General features: G+C 37.6%; 1 protein-coding gene across 1 annotated transcript in view; it reads left to right on the top strand.

Moving 5' to 3' along the window:
• The window catches only part of IL1RAPL2 (interleukin 1 receptor accessory protein like 2), a 1,329,588-nt gene that overhangs the window by 66,162 nt on the left and 1,240,728 nt on the right, over nt 1–22,698 (top strand). The window contains exon 2 of the mRNA XM_035712073.2: nt 16,649–16,749. Coding sequence (XP_035567966.1) covers nt 16,668–16,749 — 82 coding nt within the window. The 5' untranslated portion in view covers nt 16,649–16,667. The remainder of the gene's footprint in view (nt 1–16,648; nt 16,750–22,698) is intronic.

The following is a 22,698-nucleotide window of genomic DNA, read 5'->3' on the forward strand; positions in this document are numbered from 1 at the left end:
CTTCCTTCCATTTCTAATCTAAGATCAAAAAATCCTCCAGTGTATGGCAAATCTTTCCACTTGAGCTCCAGAAACTTTTTCTTATTCATGTATTTCTTTAGGATTTTTGCTCCTAAATGGTAAATTAACCATGTGTTTTATTTTACTGGCTCCTTTCCCTCAGCATATAGAGCTTATTCAAATCTCTCTTACTCACCAAAGAAAAAACTCTTATGGTATTATTCCCTAAAACCTATAACCCCAGTCTAATCATGAGAAAAATAAGTTTATTTTCAAAAAATTTTTCTCTGACCCTATGCTGTAAAGTTACCCTCTTTCCTATCACAGCTAATCTTTGTGATAGTTGTCTCTACTCACTCACTGTTCTACTTCCTTACCTTCAATTTACTCTTTAGTTTATACAGTCTGATTCTAGCCCTGATGCTCCACTCATTTGTTTTTGGAAGTCTTCTCTTGGCTAATAGCCTTTCCTTGGCTACACATAAAGGACAGTTCTTAGTTTTTGACTTACTTGATTACCCAGTAGCATTTAACATAGTTGTCATTCTTGAAATATGCTATTCTCTTGGCTTTTATCCTAGTTTCCCTTGTATCTCTCTTGTTGGTTTTTTTCTCAGTCACTTTTGTAGACTTCTATGAACCTGCTCATCTTTTAAATGTTGGTGTTTCACAAGGATCTATCCTTAGCCACCTTTTTATTTTGCCTCTATCCTTTGGTAATTTGATGACTCCTGTGACATTAAATACCATTTCAATGTTTAAGACTACCACATATATATCCCCAAGTCCCTTTTCTTCTCCTATCAGTATTTCCAATTTCTCACTGAACATCCATGCTCAGATGTACTATAGACAACTTAATCTCTACATGATCTGACCCTTGCTCACCTCTCTAGTATCAACTTTCCCTTTTCCTCCTATCCAACACTATGGTTCTGCTGCATTGAACTCATTTCAGTTCTGTAATGTGCCATGCTCTCTCAGAACAATCTTTCCTTTCATGTTCTCGGTTTCAGCTTAGAAGTCACTTTACCCAGAAAGCTTTCTTTTTCTCCTAAATGTGGATTTGATTTTTTCCCCTCTTGGCCTTCAAGACACTCTGTATCTCTCCCTTCATTACATTTAAAACAATTCATTGTTATTAACTGTTTTTCTCTTCTACTAGACCATGATTACATAGAAGATAGATACCATACCTATTACGTTCCCATTTGTATCCCTGTTGTTGGCACACAATAAATTCATCAAATGCATAACTTAATGGATCTTAGAATCAAGTCAGACTAAACAAACCTGTTGTTTGCTTTTGATAGAGTTATTTAATATATTATATGAAAGCCTGGTTTATCAAATGAATAATCTCTCATGACAAGATATCCCAATATGGGCTAGCTAACTAGATTCTGGTACATAAGTGAATTCATACCCAGTTGATCAATCAGATTAATGATCGATGCCAACATATAGAGAGGTGTATAGTGACAATCTATAGGTCTTTGTTGTATTTATTTTTTTTCTAAAGATTTTATTCATTTATTTGACAGTGGTGGGAGGGGTGGAGGGAGAGGGAAAGAGAAGCTGAAGTAGACGCCATGTTAAGTGCAGAGTCTGATGCAGAGTTTGAACTCAGGATCAAGAGATGAGTACCTAAGAGAAAACCAAGAGTCAGAAGCTTAAGCCACTGAGCCACCCAAGCAACCTCTGTTCTATGTCTTATTCAGAATTTTCTATGATTGACTTAATTGGAGACAAAAAGAACACACTTATAAAATGTTTGGTGACCCAAAGCTAGATGAGTCAATAACAATGAGTACTAGCCTTATGATTTGAACTGGTTTAGTTAGACTAAAACTAATATATTGATATTTAATAGGGATTAATATAAAATTATAAGTTAGGGTAAAATAATTAAACATTTAAGAGGAATGTGTTATATGCCTACTGTGTTCTAGTCAGAAATGGTGCTGGGAATGCAAAAAAGATAAAAATAATAGTTCTTGTCCTTGAAATGGTTACATTCTAGTCAGTATATTGAATCTAGATCATGGTATATAATACTCTGGTTACATTTTGTATTGTCTGTGTACAGAATATTTTGTGCTGCTCTGGGCATCATAATAATTTTTATAATAATATACCCATAAAGTATATTTATTTCAATGTAAATTTTAAATATTTCAATTGTATCAATCAAGATAATTAAATTACTCTATCATCATAATCCCCAAATCATGGTGGCTTATAACAGCAAAATTTTATTTCTCACTTATGTAACATTGGCTGTGAGATATGCTCTAAAAATTTTCATTCTATTACCCATACTGATGGAACAATCACTATTTTAAACATTACCACTCACTGTGGCAGAGGGAAAGATAGTTTGTAGAAGGCACATTGGCAAATAAATGCTCTTGCCTGAAAGTAAAATACAAGTGGGAGCAATAACTTTTGCTCATAAGTAATTGGCCAGAATCAGTCACATGCTCCATCAATCATAATGGGGCCAAGAAGTGCAATACTATCCTATGCCTGAAGGCAAAGAGATTTAAATATTTAGATAACTGAATTAATGACTACCATGTCTATATAAAAAGTGAAATTTACACTTCAATATTAGACTTTTTCCTACTCCCAAGAGTTACATTAACCTTTTTCTATAAATTTCCATACACACATGCACATTTACATACATAGATTTTTCCATTAATTATGGGATCATATTTGTTTTCCATAAGTTATAGAGCTACTTATAGTAATGTACAACTCTACTTCAGTCTGTTTAATAGCTGTAAAGTATTCTATAGTATGCATATACCATACTTTATTCAACTACTCTTCTATGGAGGGGTACTTGTTTTTTCCCCTGATTTTGACTATTATAATATATACTTCATTGACCATCCTTGAACATGCATATACATGCATATGTATTTAGATATCTGTAATATAAATTCCTAGCAAAGGAAATCCTGAGCACTTTAAATTTTGCTAAGTCCTGACAATTTGCCTTCCAAAGTGCTCTATCAATTTAAAATCTCAAAAAAAATCTTAAAAATCTCACTTCCAGTGTATGGAAGTGTACATTATATTTTGAGAAAAATTTTGACAAATATTTGTATTGAAGGAAGAAAGAGTATAATGAGGGATATAATGAGGGATTTAGAAACCACGTAAAAATGAGTAATGATCATAGACTTCTTTGTCTAAACAGCTTATAAAACCTTATACCCACTACTACTAAGTTTGCTGACTAGAGTAACACTGAAAACAACTAATCCCTCTTGCGCATGACACTTCTGGTTACATCTTAATAATCAGAATGCAATTACCTGTCTATATGCAGTTGCAAGGAAGGCTGTGAAATGAAGACTCTATTTTGGGGGACTATATACTAAACTAAAAACTGCAGGCTATATAATCACCACAGAAAATAGACTAGTTGGAGAGACTTTTTGCTGTGCTCTTGGATCTCTATAGTTGCTTACAACCATTTTTTCCCTTTATATTTACTTCTTTTTTTTTTTTGCCTTCCTTGTCTCTTCTGCTATCTCTCAGAATTTCCTCCATCGTTATTTTTCTTTTCTCTTGTTCTTTTCTCTTTCTCATTATTTCAACTTTTTGTATCTCCATTTCTTTCTTTTTCTCTCTGCTTCTGTATGTTTTCTCTATCTCCACATTTCTCCTCTGTGTGTATTTTTTCTCTTTCCATCTGTTTCCTATCCATCTGTCTCTCTATCTTTAGCTGTCTCTGTTTTCTTACTTCCGTATTTCTGGCTCTTTTGGTTTCAGTCTCCATGTCTCTCTCTTTCTACATCCATTTCTTACTATTAGAGCTAATAATAGATGGGCTGCTGCTTCTTACAGTTGTTTTCATATGGTAGGAAGTACTTGAGGATAGTGTAGATACAGTATAAAAAGGATTTCTTAATTGGTTGGTGGTTGAATTATATAACTATTGAGGTCTTTTCCAAGTTTGAGTCAAATTGAGAACCAATTTTCCCTTCTTACTAAGTAGAATATCATTTATATTATTGCATATTTATTTTCTGATTGACAGTCTAGTAGAACCTCAAGGCCATCTCTGTGTGAATATCATGCTTTATTATAGATGACTGCAGAATTAGAAGATACATTATCCCTCTCATCTATGATTTTACTTTGTATGGTTTCAGTTATCCTCAGTCAACTATGGTCTGGAAGCAGATGATCCTCATTCTGGAAGCAGATGTTCCTCCTTCTAACCTAGCATCAGAGGGTCAGTAGTAGCCTAAAACTGTGTCACAACCCCTACATCATTCACCTGATTTCATCTTGTCCCATAGGCTTTTTACCATCTCACATCATACATCACAAGAAGAAAGTACAGTACATTAAGAGAGAAACAGATCACATGCACATAACTATTATTACAGCATATTTTTATAATTGTTCTATTATTAATTACTGTTATTAATCTCTAATTGTTCCTAATTTATAAATTAGACTTTATCATATGTATGTACATATAGGAAAAAACATGGTTTATATAGGGTTTGACACCACCTGTGGTTTTAGGCATTCACTTGGTTCTTGGAACATATCCCCTCTGGCTAAGAGGGGGCTACTGTATTAGAAATTAAAACAAATGTGTGTTGACTATAAAACTGTGTCTAAAAGTTAATTCTCTTTAATACATCTGTGATATACATGTAGGCTGTGTGTCTGTGTCTTCATAATTTCCAATTTGTTGGGAGATTATATAATATATATGACTGGCTAGTACAAATGATTGGAAAACACTGTAAATACCACATTGTCTCTGATGGCAAGAAATTAAGAAATGATATAATTGTATATTCTCTGCAACCTAGCTAATAAATCTAGTTGGGTCTTTTAATTGTGTCAAAATATATTCATAAATTAAACTTGTTTTGCTTTCTAGAATTAGTAAGTATGCAATACAGATACTTTAAAAACTTAACATGAAGCAGGAACCTGACATACTTTCTATTTTAAGGGAGGAAAAGAGTAAAGTGGAGAAGGTAATTTACAAACTAGACTTGAAAACCATTTGAGCATAACATTATCATTACAATTATCTGTCAAAAGATTTAGTTTAATTACATTTTTAAAAACTCTTGAAAATATGGCCCTACTCATATCAAGGATTTGGTACTCTGAGGAGAGGAATATTAATGCCTTCATTAGCCATTGTGCCAGCATCTCCAGTCTTTAGAATTCCTCATGTGGCCTTTTGAGATTTTTAAATCCTAACCTTAGGAAATCAGTAAAAACAGCCCCAGGGGAATATGAACTTCAGGAGTAAGAGCCCTTATGTATTTATATCCATAGTAGGTAGAAGATTCTTTTTTGGGGAAAAAAAGTAATTTTGAAATAATTGAGTAGCAGCATAATTGCCATCATATAAAGTATTATACATGCTCCTACACATTTTCTACACACAACAGTAAGTTAGTTGTAAAATCACCAAGAGGAAAAAGTTATAATGTAATAAACCTGAATTTCAGTGTAAGATTTTCAGGGCATAACCGGAGATGCTTCTGACACATTTAAAGAGATGTGTGAAACCATATGTTGGGAGCCCAGTGGTCACAGTTCTGAGACAGTCCTTGATCAATGATGATGTTTAAGACTGATTGCCATTATGTGGATGCCTGGGTAGCTCAGCAGTTGAGCATCTGCCTTCGGCTCAGGGCGTGATCTCCAGGTCCAGGACTGAGTTCCAAATCGGGCTCCTTGCAAGGAGCCTTCTTCTCCCTCTGCCTGTGTCTCTGCCTGTGTCTCTGCCTCTTTCTGTGTGTCTCTCATAAATAAATAAATAAAACCTTTAAAAAGACCGATTGCTGTTGCAGATGAACACTGCTAGGAGATTGATTACACTGGCTCTTTTTGACTGTTTGAATTGGCCATTTGGCAGCTTTTCACTTTTGATAGGAAATCTGAATCACCTATTGAACATGCTGCAAAATACTTCTCTTAATCTACATTCCCTTAGCACTTAACATATATGGGTTATTCTTCACTGTCTTGCACTTGACTAAGCACTCTAGTATGCATGCATCTCCACAGTGAAGTTGTAGGTCCTTGAAGGCAAAGAACGATGTTTTATAGTCTTAAACTTGGCGTATGACTCCCAAGGCATCTGACTCCTAGGACAAAAAATAGTTTAGTAGTGGTTAAGAGCTTGGGCTTTGTAATCACATAGACCTAAATTCAGATCTTCTTTTCCTTAATTTACTATTGTCATGATCTTGAGTAAGTTCTATATAAGTTTCTTAAAAAGTAAAATGGGGATAATGACCTCAAGCTATTCCCCGTAGAATTAATGACAAAAAATAGTTTAGTAGTGGTTAAGAGCTTGGGCTTTGTAATCACATAGACCTAAATTCAGATCTTCTTTTCCTTAATTTACTATTGTCATGATCTTGAGTAAGTTCTATATAAGTTTCTTAAAAAGTAAAATGGGGATAATGACACCTCTAAAGTCATTGATAGGATAAAATATCATATAAAAGTTTAGTGCAGTGTTTGGCACACACAAAAGCTCAATACATTACAATAATTATTATGATAAAATACAGATTTTCCTTGACTTACAAAAGGGCTACATATTGATTAACCCATCATAAGCTGATAATATCATAAGTTGAAAATGCATTTTAAACACCTAACCTATCAAATGTCACAGCTTAGCCTAGCCTACCTTAAACTTACTCAGCGCACTTATATTAGCCTACAGTTGGGCAAAGTCATCTCAAATAAGGCCTATTTTGTAATAAAGTATTGAAAATCTCATGTCATTTATTGAATACTGTATTGGAAGTGAAAAACAAAATGATTGGACGAGAAGTATATCTGTTGTTTACCCTCATGTTTGTGTGACTGACTAGGAGACAGAAGTAGGAAAGGTGCAATCATGGATAGGATGAGTTGTAGGTAAGAGGAGCATGGCACACTTCTAATATCTAATCAGCAAGATTGAGTTGGTAACTGAGTATATACAGCAGAAAGCATTAAATCAGAGATGAACCAATGTTCTGATTGAAGTCACTGGGAATAACATAAGTTCTAAATTGAGAGACAAGACAGGACAGCAAGAGTGTGCCTGTGGTTTAGGAAAATTTTGAATAATAAACCATCTTTTGAAAGTCCACAGCCTACATAATTTTCTGAGTTGGAAATTGGACAAATAAATTTTATGTAAAATAAAGGATTATGTTGAGTCCATAATGGTCTTTTCAGAGTCTTGGTTTGGGTTCTCCCAAAAACAGACTCAAAGACAAGGATTTGGATATAAGTAAGTAATTTGGGAAGTGATTCCAGAAAGTGCTGCAAGGGAATGGAAAAGTCAGACTGGAAGGGAGGAAAAGCAAATAAAGTGTGTGTTAATGAGCAGTTTCCCACTCAGTTTTATGGGAATATACCAAGGGGTGAGCGAGTTGTACTGTTTATTCACTAACTCTCATCACTGACTGACAGTAACTCATGGGTTGTTAACAACCTGCCTTCTCTTCTGTTGAAGCTACTTTTGTAGATAGAGAAACCCCTCTGGTAGAGAAATATAGGAAGTCTTTTGCAAATGACTTTTGGAGTAGGCCAAGAGGATATGTAGGGTACCAGCAGTGTCTACTATAGCAGGAGATACAACATGTCTTGGATTTAAATAATTACATATTTGATAATAGGTTTTCTATTTCAAACAAATGGATAACTTGAAAAATGACATTGAAAGCTGCCATTTATTTGTATTATTGAAACCCTAATATGATATTATCTACATTGATATTCTTCTTTTATTCATTGAAATATTTATTGATAATCTATTACATGTCAAGTTCTACACTAGTTGCTGAGGATACAAGTTAATGACTAAGTGACTATCTTCATGAAGTTTATATTCTAGTGGTCAAGGAGTGGACAGAAACAACCAAGCTAATAAATGTAGCTGATTCACTAAGAGTTTTAACTCATTAAAGTATAAACCACAAAATAGTATTATTTTTCACAGTGATTACTATTTGTTGTACCTACTGTACCTTTTTCCATGAGGAGATAGCAACATTGATAAATATTTCAGTCTAATTCTATAACTTTCCAGGTGTTTTCAGAGTTTCATTTTGATTTTAAAGCCTTTGTCTTTACTCTAAGCTCCTGTCTGATTCAAATATTGTCTCTTCATTCAAACAGCTAAGACATGTAGCACTAGTGGCTGGGAATTTGGAGGGTGAATGGTGGGCTTTCACAGATCTCTCCTTCTTCCTCCTCTTTTCTCTGTGTCTTCTCATTTGGTGTTGCATTGGGAGATAAATGACTAGGAAATAGGCAAAGGAAAAAACACATGTTTGTGACTGCCTGTGTCTTCTCCTTGGTTAGGTCTTCTAGCTGTCTATGGGCACTATATAAATAGGTAGTTGTTATAACAGGCTTGATGATGAGATGATCCCCCCAGCATCTCCTCTGAGCATTGTAAGTCCCTTGCAAAATTTGATTAATTTTTCTCTCAAGAACTTCAGCCAGTGGCATCATATTACTTTCTTCTCAAGTGTACTCATCTTGCTGCATGCTGCAAACCCTCTAGCAACAATCATTTATTTATCCAATCAACTTGGATTTTTATAATATGCCAAATCCACCTTCCATGCTTCTTGGGACCCAGAAATTTAGTATGTGTTGTTAGGGATTAATACCAGTTTCTTTTGTCACCTGAAATCTCCAATACACCATCTTTCCTCAAGGTGCTTTATCACTGTTCCAGTGGTATAGGAGAAGTCTAGCATGTCAATTGGAAAAGGAAAGCCTGCCATAATTATCAAAGGGTGGCCTTCTCCTCTTTCTCAGGCTTCTTTGCTTATTGATGGAGTGGGGATGGGATGATGAGAACTAGCTGCATTGGACAGCTGAATGGGTGGCCTTAGACCCCAAATTCTGGAAGTTTTCTGAATTTAGGATATTAGGTGGATATCATTCTGAGGTCAATTCTGGGAATAGATGATCTCACTCAACACTTGGTATCATCCTGTTACTCTCACATTCTGGGTAAGATTCTAGACTTTTAGGTAAAGACCAATTATTCAAAAAAAATCTTTATTTGGGATTCTGGATTTTTAAAATGATATCCAGGGGCTCCTGGGTGGCTCAGTTGGTTAAACGTCTGCTTTCAGCTCAGGTCATGATCCCAGAGTCCTGGGTTGCAGCCCACATCAGGCTCCCCGCTCTGTGGTAAGTCTGCTTCTCTCCCTCCTGCTTCTACTCCTGTTCCCATTGCTTATGTGCTCTCTGTCAAATAAATAAATAACATATTTTTAAAAAATGATATCCAGAGACTTTTCTTGTGTTTCCACTCAGATTTGCTTTTACCCATTATTTTGGGGATCATTATGCTTTCATCTTCATTGTCTCTTTTGCCATTTTTTTATGTCTTGGGTTTATGATAAGCCCAATGTACCTCTGTGGTGCTTATATTCTGATTGTTAGGGGATCCCAGATGCATCCATATATGGGTACTCAATTTACTGAGAAGTCTTAACTCAATGAGAATAAACAGTAAAAAGGGTTTTGTTTTTCTCTCAAATGCCTACTGATGGTATTTTATTCAACCTCTTTCCCTTTTGTGAGTCAGGGGCCCTTAACGATATTTCAGTCCAATTCAAAACTTTTTACAGTTATTTTTGGCTTTGGAACAGTTTCATTCCAATGGTTTAACATTCAGTATCGTTAATCTTTTCTTTTCTTTTCTTTTCTTTTTTTTCTTTCTTTTCTTTTGTAAAATTCTATTTATTTATTCAGGGGGGGGGGTCAGGCAGAGGGAGAAGCAGGCTCCATGCAGGGTGCCTGATGTGGAACTCCAACCCAGATCTCCAGGATCATGCCCTGGACTGAAGGCGGCGCTAAACCGCTGAGCAACCCAGGGTGCTTCAGTGTTGTTAATTGTATTTCTTATTTATTTTTTTATAAATTTATTTTTTATTGGTGTTCAATTTCCCAATATATAGAATTACACCCAGTGCTCATCCCATCAAATGCTCCCCTCAGTGACCGTAACCCAGTAAAGCCCACACCCTGCCCACCTCCCTTTCTACCACCGCTAGTTCGTTTCCCAGAGTTAGGAGCTCTCATGTTCTGTCTCCCTTTCTGATATTTCCCAATCATTTTTTCTCCTTTCCCCTTTATTCCCTTTCACTATTATTTATATTCCCCAAATTAATGAGATGATATAGTTTGTCCTTTCCCAATTGACTTATTTCACTCAAATAATACCCTCCAGTTCCATCCACGTCCAAGCAAATGGTGGGTATTTGTCATTTCTAATGGCTGAGTAATATTCCATTGTATACATAAAACACATCTTCTTTATCCATTCATCTTTCGATGGATACCGAGGCTCCTTCCACAGTTTGGCTATTGTGGACATTGCTGCTAGAAACATCACGTTGCAGGTGTCCCGGCATTTCACGGAATCTGTATCTTTGGGATAAATCCCCAGCAGTGCAATTGCTGGGTCATAGGGCAGATCAATTTTTAACTCTTTGAGGAACCTACACAAAGTTTTCCAGAGTGGCTGCACCATTGCACATTCCCACCAACAGTGCAAGAGGGTTCCCCTTTCTCCACATCCTCTCCAACATTTGTGGTTTCCTGCCTTGTTAATTTTCCCCCTTCTCACTGGTGTGAGGTGGTATCTAATTATGGTTTTGATTTGTATTTCCCTGATGGCAAGGGATGCGGAGCATTTTATCATGGGCTTGTTGGCTAGGTCTATGTCTTCCTCAGTGAGATTTCTGTTCATGTCTTTTGCCCATTTCATGATTGGATTGCTTGTTTCTTTGCTGTTGAGTTGAATAAGTTCTTTATAGATCTTGGATACTAGCCCTTTATCTGATATGTCATTTGCAAATATCTTCTCCCATTCTGTAGGTTGTCTTTGAGTTTTGTTGACTGTTTCTATTGTTGTGCAAAGCTTCTTATCTTGATGAAGTCCCAATAGTTCCTTTTTGCTTTTGTTTCTCTTGCCTTCATGGATGTATCTTACAAGAAGTTACTGTGGCCAAGTTCAAAAAGAGTGTTGCCTGTGTTCTCCTCTAGGATTTTGATGGAATCTTGTCTCTCATTTAGATCTTTCATCCATTTTGAGTTTATCTTCGTGTATGGTGCAAGAGAGTGGTCTAGTTTCATTCTTCTGCATGTGGATGGCCAATTTTCCCAGCACCATTTATTGAAGAGACTATCTTTTTTCCAGTGGATATTCTTTCCTCTTTGGTCGAATATTAGTTGACCATAAAGTTGAGGGTCCACTTCTGGATTCTCTATTCTGTTCCATTGATCTGTGTGTCTGTTTTTGTGCCAGTACCACATTGTCTTGATGAATACGGCTTTGTAGTACAACCTGAAATCTGGTATTTTGATGCCCCCAGCTATGGTTTTCTTTTTTAATATTCCCCTGGCTATTAGGGGTCTTTTCTGATTCCACACAAATCTTAAAATAATTTGCTCCAGCTCTCTGAAGAAAGTCCATGGTATTTTGATAGGGATTGCATTAAACGTGTAAATTGCCCTGGGTAACATTGACATTTTCACAATATTAATTCTTCCAATCCAAGAGCATGGAATATTTTTCCATCTCTTTGTGTCTTCCTCAATTTCTTTCAGAAGTGTTCTATAGTTTTTAGGGTATAGATCCTTTACCTCTTTAGTTAGGTTTATTCCTAGGTATCTTATGCTTTTGGATGCAATTATAAATGGGATTAACTCCTTAATTTCTCTTTCTTCAGTCTCATTGTTAGTGCATAGAAATGCCACTGATTTCTGGGCATTGATTTTGTATCCTGACACGCTACCAAATTGCTGTATGAGTTCTAGCAATCCTGGGGTGGAGTCTTTTGGGTTTTCTATGTACAGTATAATGTCATCTACAAAGACGGAGAGTTTGACTTCTTATTTGCCAATTTTAATGCCTTTTATTTCTTGTTGTCGCCTGATTGCTGTGGCTAGGACTTCTAGTACTATGTTGAATAGCAGTGGTGAGAGTGGACATCCCTGTCATGTTGCTGATCTTAGGGGAAAAGCTTCCAGTGTTTCCCCATTAAGAATGTGGGCTTTTTGTTGATGGCTTTTAAGATGCTGAGGAATGTTCCCTCTATCCTTACACTCTAAAGAGTTTTGATCAGGAATTTATGCTGTGTTTTATCAAATGCTTTCTCTGCATCTATTGAGAGGATCATATGGTTCTTGGTTTTTCTCTTGCTGATATGATGAATCACATTGACTGTTTTGCAAGTGTTGAACTAGCCTTGCATCGTGGGGATAAATCCTACTTGGTTATGGGGAATAATCTTCTTAATATATGGTTGTATCCTATTGGCTAGTATCTTTTTGAGAATTTTTGCATCCATGTTCATCAGGGACATTTTTCTATAATCTTCCTTTCTGGTGGGGTCTTTGTCTGGTTTTGGAATTAAGGTGATGCTGGCCTCATAGACCGAGTTTGGAAGTATTCTATCTCCTTCTATCTTTCCGAACAGCTTTAGTAGAATAGGTATGGTTTCTTCTTTAAACATTTGATAGAATTCTCCAGGGAAGCCATCTGGCCCTGGACTTTTGTGTCCTGGGAGGTTTTTGAGGACTGCTTCAATTTCCTCCCTGATTATTGACCTGTTCAGGTTTTCTATTTCTTCCTGTTCCAGTTTTGGTAGTTTGTGGTTTTCCAGAAATGTGTCCATTGCTTCTAGATTGCCGAATTTATTGGCATATAGCTGCTTATAATATGTTTTTAAAATCGTTTGTATTTCCTTGGTGTTGGTAGTGATCTCTCCTTTCTCATTCATGATTTTATTAATTTGAGTCTTCTCTCTCTTCTTTTTAATAAGGCTGGCTAATGGTTTATCTATCTTCTTAATTCTTTCAAAGAACCAACTCCTGGTTTTGTTGATCTGTTCCACAGTTCTCTTGGTCTCTATTTCATTGAGTCTGCTTAAATCTTTATTAACTCTCTTCTTTTGCTGGGTGTAGGATCTATTTGCTGTTTTTTCTCTAGTTCCTTTAGGTGCAATGTTAGCTTTTGTATTTGAGTTCTTTCCAGTTTTTGGAGGGATGCTTGTATTGCCATGTATTTCCCCCTGAGGACTGCTTTTGCTGTATCCCAAAGATTTTGAATGGTTGTATCTTCATTCTCATTAGTTTCCATGAATCTTTTTAAATCTTCTCTAATTTTCTGGTTGACCGTTTCGTCTTTTAGCAGGAGGGTTTTTAACCTCCATGTGTTTGAAGTCCTTCCAAACGTCTTCTTGTGATTTAGTTCTAATTTCAAAGCATTATGGTCTGAGAATACACAGGAGATAATCCCCATCTTTGGTAATGTTTCAGACCTGATTTGTGACCCAGTATGTGGTCTATTCTGGAAAACATTCCATGTGCACTTGAGAAGAATGTATATTCAGTTGCATTTGCATGTAAAATTCTGTAAATATCTGTGAAATCCCACTGGTCCAGTGTATCATTTAGAGCTCTTGTTTCTTTGGCGATGTTTGCTTAGAAAACCTATCGACTGTAGAAAGCACTACATTGAAGTCGCCAAGTATAAGTGTATTATTATCTCAGTATGTCTTCACTTTGGTTATTAATTGATTGATGTATTTGGCAGCTCCCACATCGAGGCATATATATTGATGATTCTTAAGTCCTCTTGTTGGATAGATCCTTTAAGTATGAAATAGTGTCCCTCTTCACCTCTCACTACAGTCTTTGGGATAAACTTTAGTTTATCTTATATAAGGATGGCTACCCCTGCATTCTTTTGAGGGCCATTTGAATGGTACATGGTTCTCCAACCTCTTATTTGCAGGCTGTAGGTGTTCTTATGTCTAAAATGAGTCTCTTGTAGACAGCAAATAGATGGGTCTTGCTTTTATCCAGTTTGAAACCCTGCGCCTTTTGATGGGGTCATTAAGCCCATTCACATTCACAGTTACTATTGAAGGATATGAGTTTAGTGTCATCATGATACCTATTCAGTCCCTGTTTTGTGGATTGTTTCCTTGGACTTCCTCTTTCTTTTACAGGGTACTCCTTAATATTTCCTGCAGAGCTGGTTTGGTGGTCACATATTCTTTCAGTTTCTGCCTATCTTGGAAGCTCTTCATCTCTCCTTCTATTCTGAATCAGAGCCTTGCTGGGTAAAGTATTCTTGGCTGCATGTTCTTCTCATTTAGGACCCTGAATATATCCTGCCAGCCCTTTCTGGCCTGCCAGGTCTCTGTGGAGAGGTCTGCTGTTAATCTAATATTTCTCCCCATAAAAGTTAGACATTTCTTGTCTCTTGCTGCTTTAAGGATCCTCTCTTTATCCTTAGAATTTGCAAGCTTCACTATGAAATGTCAAGGTGTTGAGCGGTTCTTATTGATTTTAGGGGAGGATCTCTCTATTTCCTGGATCTGAATGCCTGTTTCCCTTCCCTTCATCTATGATTTGTTCAAATACATATTCTGGACCTCTGTCCTTTTCGGTGCCCTTTGGAACCCCAATGAAAGGTAAATGTTTCTTCCTCTGGCTCTCATTTATTTCCCTTTATCTATCCTCATGATCTTTTAATTGTTTGTCTCTTTTTTCCTCAGTTTCCCTGTTTTCCATCAACTTGTCTTCTGTGTCACTCACTCGTTCTTCTACCTTGTTAACCCTCGTCGTTAGGACCTCTAGTTTGGATTGCATCTCATTCAATTGTTTTTTAATTTCTGCCTGATTAGATCTAAATTCTGCAGTCATGAAGTCTCTTGAGTCCTTTATGCTTTTTTCTAGAGCCATCAGTAGCTTTATAATAGTGCTCAGAATTGGCTTTCTGACATTGAATTGTAATCCACATTTTGTAACTCTGTGGGAGACAGGACTGTTTCTGATTTTTTCTTTTGAGGTGAGGTTTTCCTTCTAGTCATTTTGCTCAGTGCAGAGCGGCCAAAAACAAGTTGTATTGGGAAAAGCAGAAAAAGAGAGAAGAGAAAGAAGAAAAGAAAAAAAGAAAAAAGAGGAAGGAAAAAAAAAGAGAAGAAATGAAAAAAAGGGGGGGCAAACAGAAAAAAAAAACTAGGGGGAGTATCCTCTGATTCTGTATAGTGTAAATACCTAGACTTACCCTGGAGCTTTCCAGTGCTGCTTGGTCAATATTTGCTTTTCCCCTGTCCCTCTAGCTGGTCTTCTGGGGGAGGGGCCTGCTGTGCTGGTTCTCAGGTGTCAGCACTCAGGGGAGCTGCTCAGCCTCCTGCCTGGTGCAGGGCTCAGTGGGCGTTGTTTATCCTGTTTATCCTGTGAGGCCACTGTGAGTCTCAGTGTGAGTTGTTTATCCTGTGAGGCCCCAGAAGGAACAACAACAGTGTCAGCGGCCAGCTCTGGAGCCCTGGAGTCAGTTCCTGCTGTAACTAGGGAGGTCTCAGTCTCCAGGGGCCTGGATGCTCTGGGCGCTGGCGGGGGCCCCTGATCTCCACAGCTTGGGGCCGCCCAGTGGCCGGAGTGTCCTTGCTGTCCTGTGCCCTCCTGGCCTCTGCCTGTCCCGGGGGGAGCTCCTGGGCTTGCGCTGCTGGAATCTCGCTCCTGGGTCACGCAGCTCCCTCTGCGGGGAGCCTCTGCCTGAGCCGCCTCCGAGCTGCTCTGGGGTCCAGCTGGGCGTGTGCTGCAGCTCTTTAGGGAGCTTGGCCAATGGGGTGTGGCGCTGGTCCTCTGTTAGTGTCCCAGGGAGCCTGAGGGCATCCCCTTCCCTCCTGGGATCCTGCTCCAACTCCCTGCGAGGCCTTACCCCCCCCCCGCCCCGGGAAGGTTCGTGCAGCTCCTGCTTCTCCAGGAGGGAGCTCTCCTGTCCTGGGGGCACTCGCCCTGGCCTTAGCCCGGTTCCTCACGGGCCCCTCCCCCTTGGTTGCCTTTTGTTTCTTTATTTCTTTTTTCCCTGTCTTCCTACCTTGATAGAAGTGCGAACTCTTCTCACTGTAGCATTCCAGCTGTTCTCTCTTTAAATCTCAAGCTGAACTCGTAGGTTTTCAAGATGATTTAAAAGTTATCTAGGTAATTTGATGGGGACAGGTGACTTGGGGACCCTACTCTTCCGCCATCTACCCCCTCCCCCCAGTGTTAATTTTAAAACATCAGTGTCAAAATTGAGTAAAAACTCTTCTTGTGACATAAATAAAAAAACCTTAAGTGCTCATCAGTCTTATGAATAAAACAGCAAGGAGATGAGCTAAAGAATGACAGAGTTAGACTTTAAGATTAGATAGTTGGGGGCAGCCCAGATGTCTCGGTGGTTTAGCACCGCCTTCAGCCCAGGGCCTGATCCTGGAGGATCAGGTCCCACGTTGGGCTCCCTGCATGGAGCCTGCTTCTCCCTCTGCCTGTGCCTGTGCCTCTCTCTCTCTCTCTGTGCCTCTCATGAATAAATAAATAAAATCTTTAAAAAAAAAAGATTAGGTAGTTGGAAAAGGTGTTTTTGTGTGACTGAGGGCATGATTGAACTGTGCACTTTCATGTTTTCTTCCATTTACATAAAAAGAAAGCCAGAAGTCACCAGAATGTCATTGTTTCTGTAATGTGTCTTTGAGGTATGTGAAATTTTAGCTCCTATTTTGTTGAGGCCAAGATCTGTGATTCAACTTCATATTCTTTTTTGACTTTTCAGCTGCCAAGGAAAGTGAACAATGAAGCCACCATTTCTTTTAGCCCTTGTGATCTGTTCTGTAGTCAGCAAAAATTTAAGGATGGTGTCAAAGAGAAATTCTGGTAAGTTGCTGGCAAATTCTACTTGATCAAAATATGTAGTTTTTGTGAGCATCCAGAGAGCATTTGTGCCCTTAACTATGAATATCTTTAAACAGAAGTACTTGAATTCCAGCTATGTTGGATAGTAGCCAAGATAAGAATGAGATTTTAGCCTACCCCTGGGAAATTGTTGGGGAACTGGTGGAATTTTGTTCAATTTCAATTGCAGTATACTTTCAGTGGACAATGAAATGTTAAGAGCCTACTTAGGGTTAGTTACATTTGCTAGTGACTTTACACCTGGGAGCAAACATTTGCAAATGAAAAGATAGGAAACCTTTAAAAATATATATCCTTTGCCTCTCAATTGAGTGTGCAGCATTGCTGTTTAAATTAAAACTTTTGACAAGTATTAGTGAGCTTTATTTTTTGGTACACTTTTTGGCACATGTTCACATTTGTGCCAAATCTCTAACAGGCAGAGGCCGAAAGCCTCCAAATTCAGAAATATTAGCTAATTGCCTGAAGAGGAATTTCTTGAGGAGAAATATCTATTCCTAGAACATGGTGGCCTGGCAGGCAGCCATGATTGTACTGAAAGATTAGCTGTAGCCAGTAGGTATCCCAATCAAAGCTTAAACATTGTTTAATAACACTTGAATATATATGTCTTTCAGTTTTGATTATATAGTCTAGCTATAATTACAAACCATGCATGAGATTTTAATAATTGATTTTCTGTCTACGATCATTCCAGTAAAACACTGGAAAATGTATTATTGCATGGAAACAAAAGACTACCATAGGGCTTTCTGCTAGCTTCTAATTACATTATTTCCTAGAATTAAATGTATGCTTTTTACTTTCCCATTAAGTATAAAACCCAGGCAATAAAGTGCATGCCTATTTTTCAATGCAATAAATGCTGGTTAGTGCTTGGAGTTTGGTTAATGTTTGTTTTCTGAGGTGAGAATACTTGCTAATTGAAATAACTAAAGAATAATATTGTTCTTCAATTGATAACGTAGAAATAAATCTTTCACAAAAATGGGTCACAGGTTGTAAAACAGAACAACACTGCTGAAGTCCAAAGGATTCTGGAATGGTAAGGGTAGGACAGTATATTGTTTTTTTCTCCCCTTAAGACTTATGTATATATAAAAAAAAAGACTTATGTATATATATTGTGACTCTTTATCAGCTGTGTTTGTAACATTTTGCCTATGATATCTCCAACTTAACATATTTTATGTGGCTGCCTTTCCTTGCCTCACTTTTGAGGTTTACATTTTTACTTTAAGTCTTGATTCAGATTGATTATTGCTGAAATAAAATGCTTGGAGATAGCAAATGTAACCTGTTGGACCAGATCTCATTTTCCTCACTTGGTTATGTCATCATGTCTGCAGTAGAGTTTGAATGGAAAAAAGGGATCAAGAGTTTAAAAAGATGTTTATGTCATGGTAGTTTAATTCGGGTAAAATCCAAACTAAGAAACAAAAACAAGTTGCTATGTATGCATGTATCTGTCTTCTTTCCTTTGCTTGCTTATTATTTATGAGGAGAGAGGGTGTTAAAATATGTATACATAGAGGAAGTTATCATTGGTGCACAGGTGTCCTTTAAAGATCAACTTTTTAATGCTTTGCTCCTTTATTCTTATCAAGTATGAGGCCATTTTTGGCTTATGAGGGGTTCTTAGCTTTATTTTCTTGGTGTAGCTAAGTAGTACCATGTTTGCAGTGAGCTTTTTTTGGAAGAAGCATTACCTCAAAAGCTATTCCCCTTAGAATGAATGTATTTGTTAGTTTCAATCTCTTCTCCGCCATCTGTTTACCCTTAGCAACCTCCTAGGACAATAATGGCAATTATAATATTGGAACAAACTTTTCTTACAGATCTGGACAGTGGAGATGGTTTGATTGCAGTTAGTCTTTTTCTGATGCCTTCTTGCTCTTATTTATGGTGTATATGGAGTGGGCAGGAAAGAGTAATGTGTTGATGTTGTTGGTTTGTACGTGTCTCTGTTCATGGTGCTTATTTCAAAATACAGAAACAAAAATCAAGTATTGTATAAATAAAAGACATCCTAATTCACCCATAGGTGATGAGAATGGGGGTACTTTGGAGCAGTTCTTTTCATTCTTCTTTTCTATTTAGGTACTTCTATCATAACCCTCTTCCCAGGCCCTATACTCATGTTAATATTATTTTATGTAAAAAAATAGAATTATTTGCACTCTCATTATGATGGTTTTATTTGAGTTGACCTTATCTTTTGAAGAACATTAAAGACTGCTTTGGCAAATTTGTAGTACAAAATTCTGTTTCATGAAATCTGTGAGGTCTTTTGCCTTTACCAATTAAGGAGTTCTGGATTTAGGCTTGCATCATTGTTTTTCTTGGAATCACCAATGGAACTCAGAACTTTTATTTTATTCCCCTACTTCCCTTTCCCCAAGTGAAAAATGAATGATTGTGCCCTTTACTCACTAACATTTATAACTGTTTAGTGTGAGATATGAAGGCAGTTATAATGATTTTTGTGCAGTTTATTATAGGCAGGGATCTCTTTAGCTAAGATCTCTATAACTACTAATGCCAAAGGCTTCTTTTACATACAAGACACAGGACCAAGGGATAGAAGATTCTTCTGTGCTTGTCAACCAAGAAAAAGAATAAAAGACTCAACTTCTTTAAAACTTTAGTTTGGGCACATATTAAATGAACCTTCTAGTTTCTGGTAATATACATTTTTTAAAGCTGCAGCATAGTTTGTTTCTAGGTAATACCCATTCATACTGGGCAGGCCTGACTAGCAGTCCTGCATAGAAAAACAGCAAAAATGGCTCTGATATTGCATTAGAACATCCTAAAATGCATAGCATCTAATTTTAAGGACTGTAGCTGATTGGCCAAATGTGAGCTTGTCATTTTCACAGAGTACTCATGAGGTCCTTTACCATTGTCATTCTCTAAATTTAAAACTAGATGAGGTTATTCAGAAAGTCTATTAAAAATAGGTTTACTTTACTTAAAGGTGCCATTCTTTATGGCAGGGAATTGGCTAATATCTTGACAAAGGCTAATAGCAGAAATGCATAGTAGAGTATATATATACCTAAAACTAATTTTCAATAGGATGGGTGGGAGAAAAACTCTCTCTCAGGAAGAGGACATCCAAGGGCTTCTATATAGCTATTTCTTTTTACCTCAAAATTATTTTCCCAGAGTATACATGGTTTTTATTGGGGTGGGGCATTAAACTGTCTCCTTTGCTTTTCTCTGACTTTTGCTGCTGTTGCTACATAAAAATGTGAGCTGTGTTAGGCAATTGTTGGCATTAGCCTCCCCAACCCTGGATCTCCATATCAGGGAAGAAAGGAATAAGGTAACCAGTTTGATGAGAAGGTATGTTTAATTCTGAATCCAGATTGGGTCATTTTGCATTTTTTTTTATTTTTTTTTTATTTTTAATTTATTTTTTATTGGTGTTCAATTTACTAACATACAGAATAACACCCAGTGCCCGTCACCCATTCACTCCCACCCCCCGCCCTCCTCCCCTTCTACCACCCCTAGTTCGTTTCCCAGAGTTAGCAGTCTTTACGTTCTGTCTCCCTTTCTGATATTTCCCACACATTTCTTCTCCCTTCCCTTATATTCCCTTTCACTATTATTTATATTCCCCAAATGAATGAGAACATATAATGTTTGTCCTTCACCGACTGACTTACTTCACTCAGCATAATACCCTCCAGTTCCATCCACGTTGAAGCAAATGGTGGGTATTTGTCATTTCTAATAGCTGAGTAATATTCCATTGTATACATAAACCACATCTTCTTTATCCATTCATCTTTCGTTGGACACCGAGGCTCCTTCCACAGTTTGGCTATCGTGGCCATTGCTGCTATAAACATCGGGGTGCAGGTGTCCCGGCGTTTCATTGCATTTGTATCTTTGGGGTAAATCCCCAACAGTGCAATTGCTGGGTCGTAGGGCAGGTCTATTTTTAACTGTTTGAGGAACCTCCACACAGTTTTCCAGAGTGGCTGCACCAGTTCACATTCCCACCAACAGTGTATGAGGGTTCCCTTTTCTCCGCATCCTCTCCAACATTTGTTGTTTCCTGCCTTGTTAATTTTCCCCATTCTCACTGGTGTGAGGTGGTATCTCATTGTAGTTTTGATTTGTATTTCCCTGATGGCAAGTGATGCAGAACATTTTCTCATATGCATGTTGGCCATGTCTATGTCTTCCTCTGTGAGATTTCTGTTCATGTCTTTTGCCCATTTCATGATTGGATTGTTTGTTTCTTTGGTGTTGAGTTTAATAAGTTCTTTATAGATCTTGGAAACTAGCCCTTTATCTGATATGTCATTTGCAAATATCTTCTCCCATTCTGTAGGTTGTCTTTGAGTTTTGTTGACTGTATCCTTTGCTGTGCAAAAGCTTCTTATCTTGATGAAGTCCCAATAGTTCATTTTTGCTTTTGTTTCTTTTGCCTTCGTGGATGTATCTTGCAAGAAGTTACTGTGGCCGAGTTCAAAAAGGGTGTTGCCTGTGTTCTTCTCTAGGATTTTGATGGAATCTTGTCTCACATTTAGATCTTTCATCCATTTTGAGTTTATCTTTGTGTATGGTGCAAGAGAGTGGTCTAGTTTCATTCTTCTGCATGTGGATGTCCAATTTTCCCAGCACCATTTATTGAAGAGACTGTCTTTCTTCCAATGGATAGTCTTTCCTCCTTTATCGAATATTAGTTGCCCATAAAGTTCAGGGTCCACTTCTGGATTCTCTATTCTGTTCCACTGATCTATGTGTCTGTTTTTGTGCCAGTACCACACTGTCTTGATGACCACACCTTTGTAGTACAACCTGAAATCTGGCATTGTGATGCCCCCAGATATGGTTTTCTTTTTTAAAATTCCCCTGGCTATTCGGGGTCTTTTCTGATTCCACACAAATCTTAAAATAATTTGTTCTAACTCTCTGAAGAAAGTCCATGGTATTTTGATAGGGATTGCATTAAACGTGTATATTGCCTTGGGTAACATTGACATTTTCACAATATTAATTCTGCCAATCCATGAGCATGGAATATTTTTCCATCTCTTTGTGTCTTCCTCAATTTCTTTCAGAAGTGTTCTATAGTTTTGAGGGTATAGATCCTTTACATCTTTGGTTAGGTTTATTCCTAGGTATCTTATGCTTTTGGGTGCAATTGTAAATGGGATTGACTCCTTAATTTCTCTTTCTTCAGTCTCATTGTTAGTGTATAGAAATGCCACTGACTTCTGGGCATTGATTTTGTATCCTGCCACGCTACCGAATTGCTGTATGAGTTCTAGCAATCTTGGGGTGGAGACTTTTGGGTTTTCTATGTAGAGTATCATGTCATCGGCGAAGAGGGAGAGTTTGACTTCTTCTTTGCCAATTTGAATGCCTTTAATGTCTTTTTGTTGTCTGATTGCTGAGGCTAGGACTTCCAGTACTATGTTGAACAGCAGTGGTGAGAGTGGACATCCCTGTCTTGTTCCTGATCTTAGGGGAAAGGCTCCCAGTGCTTCCCCATTGAGAATGATATTTGCTGTGGGCTTTTCATAGATGGCTTTTAAGATGTCGAGGAATGTTCCCTCTATCCCTACACTCTGAAGAGTTTTGATCAGGAATGGATGCTGTATTTTGTCAAATGCTTTCTCTGCATCCAATGAGAGGATCATATGGTTCTTGGTTTTTCTCTTGCTGATATGATGAATCACATTGATTGTTTTACGGGTGTTGAACCAGCCTTGTGTCCCAGGGATAAATCCTACTTGGTCATGGTGAATAATTTTCTTAATGTACTGTTGGATCCTATTGGCCAGTATCTTGTTGAGAATTTTTGCATCCATGTTCATCAGGGATATTGGTCTGTAATTCTCCTTTTTGGTGGGGTCTTTGTCTGGCTTTGGAATTAAGGTGATG

The sequence above is a fragment of the Canis lupus genome, chromosome X (assembly GCF_003254725.2).
Source record: "Canis lupus dingo isolate Sandy chromosome X, ASM325472v2, whole genome shotgun sequence".
NCBI classification, from domain to species: domain Eukaryota; kingdom Metazoa; phylum Chordata; class Mammalia; order Carnivora; family Canidae; genus Canis; species Canis lupus.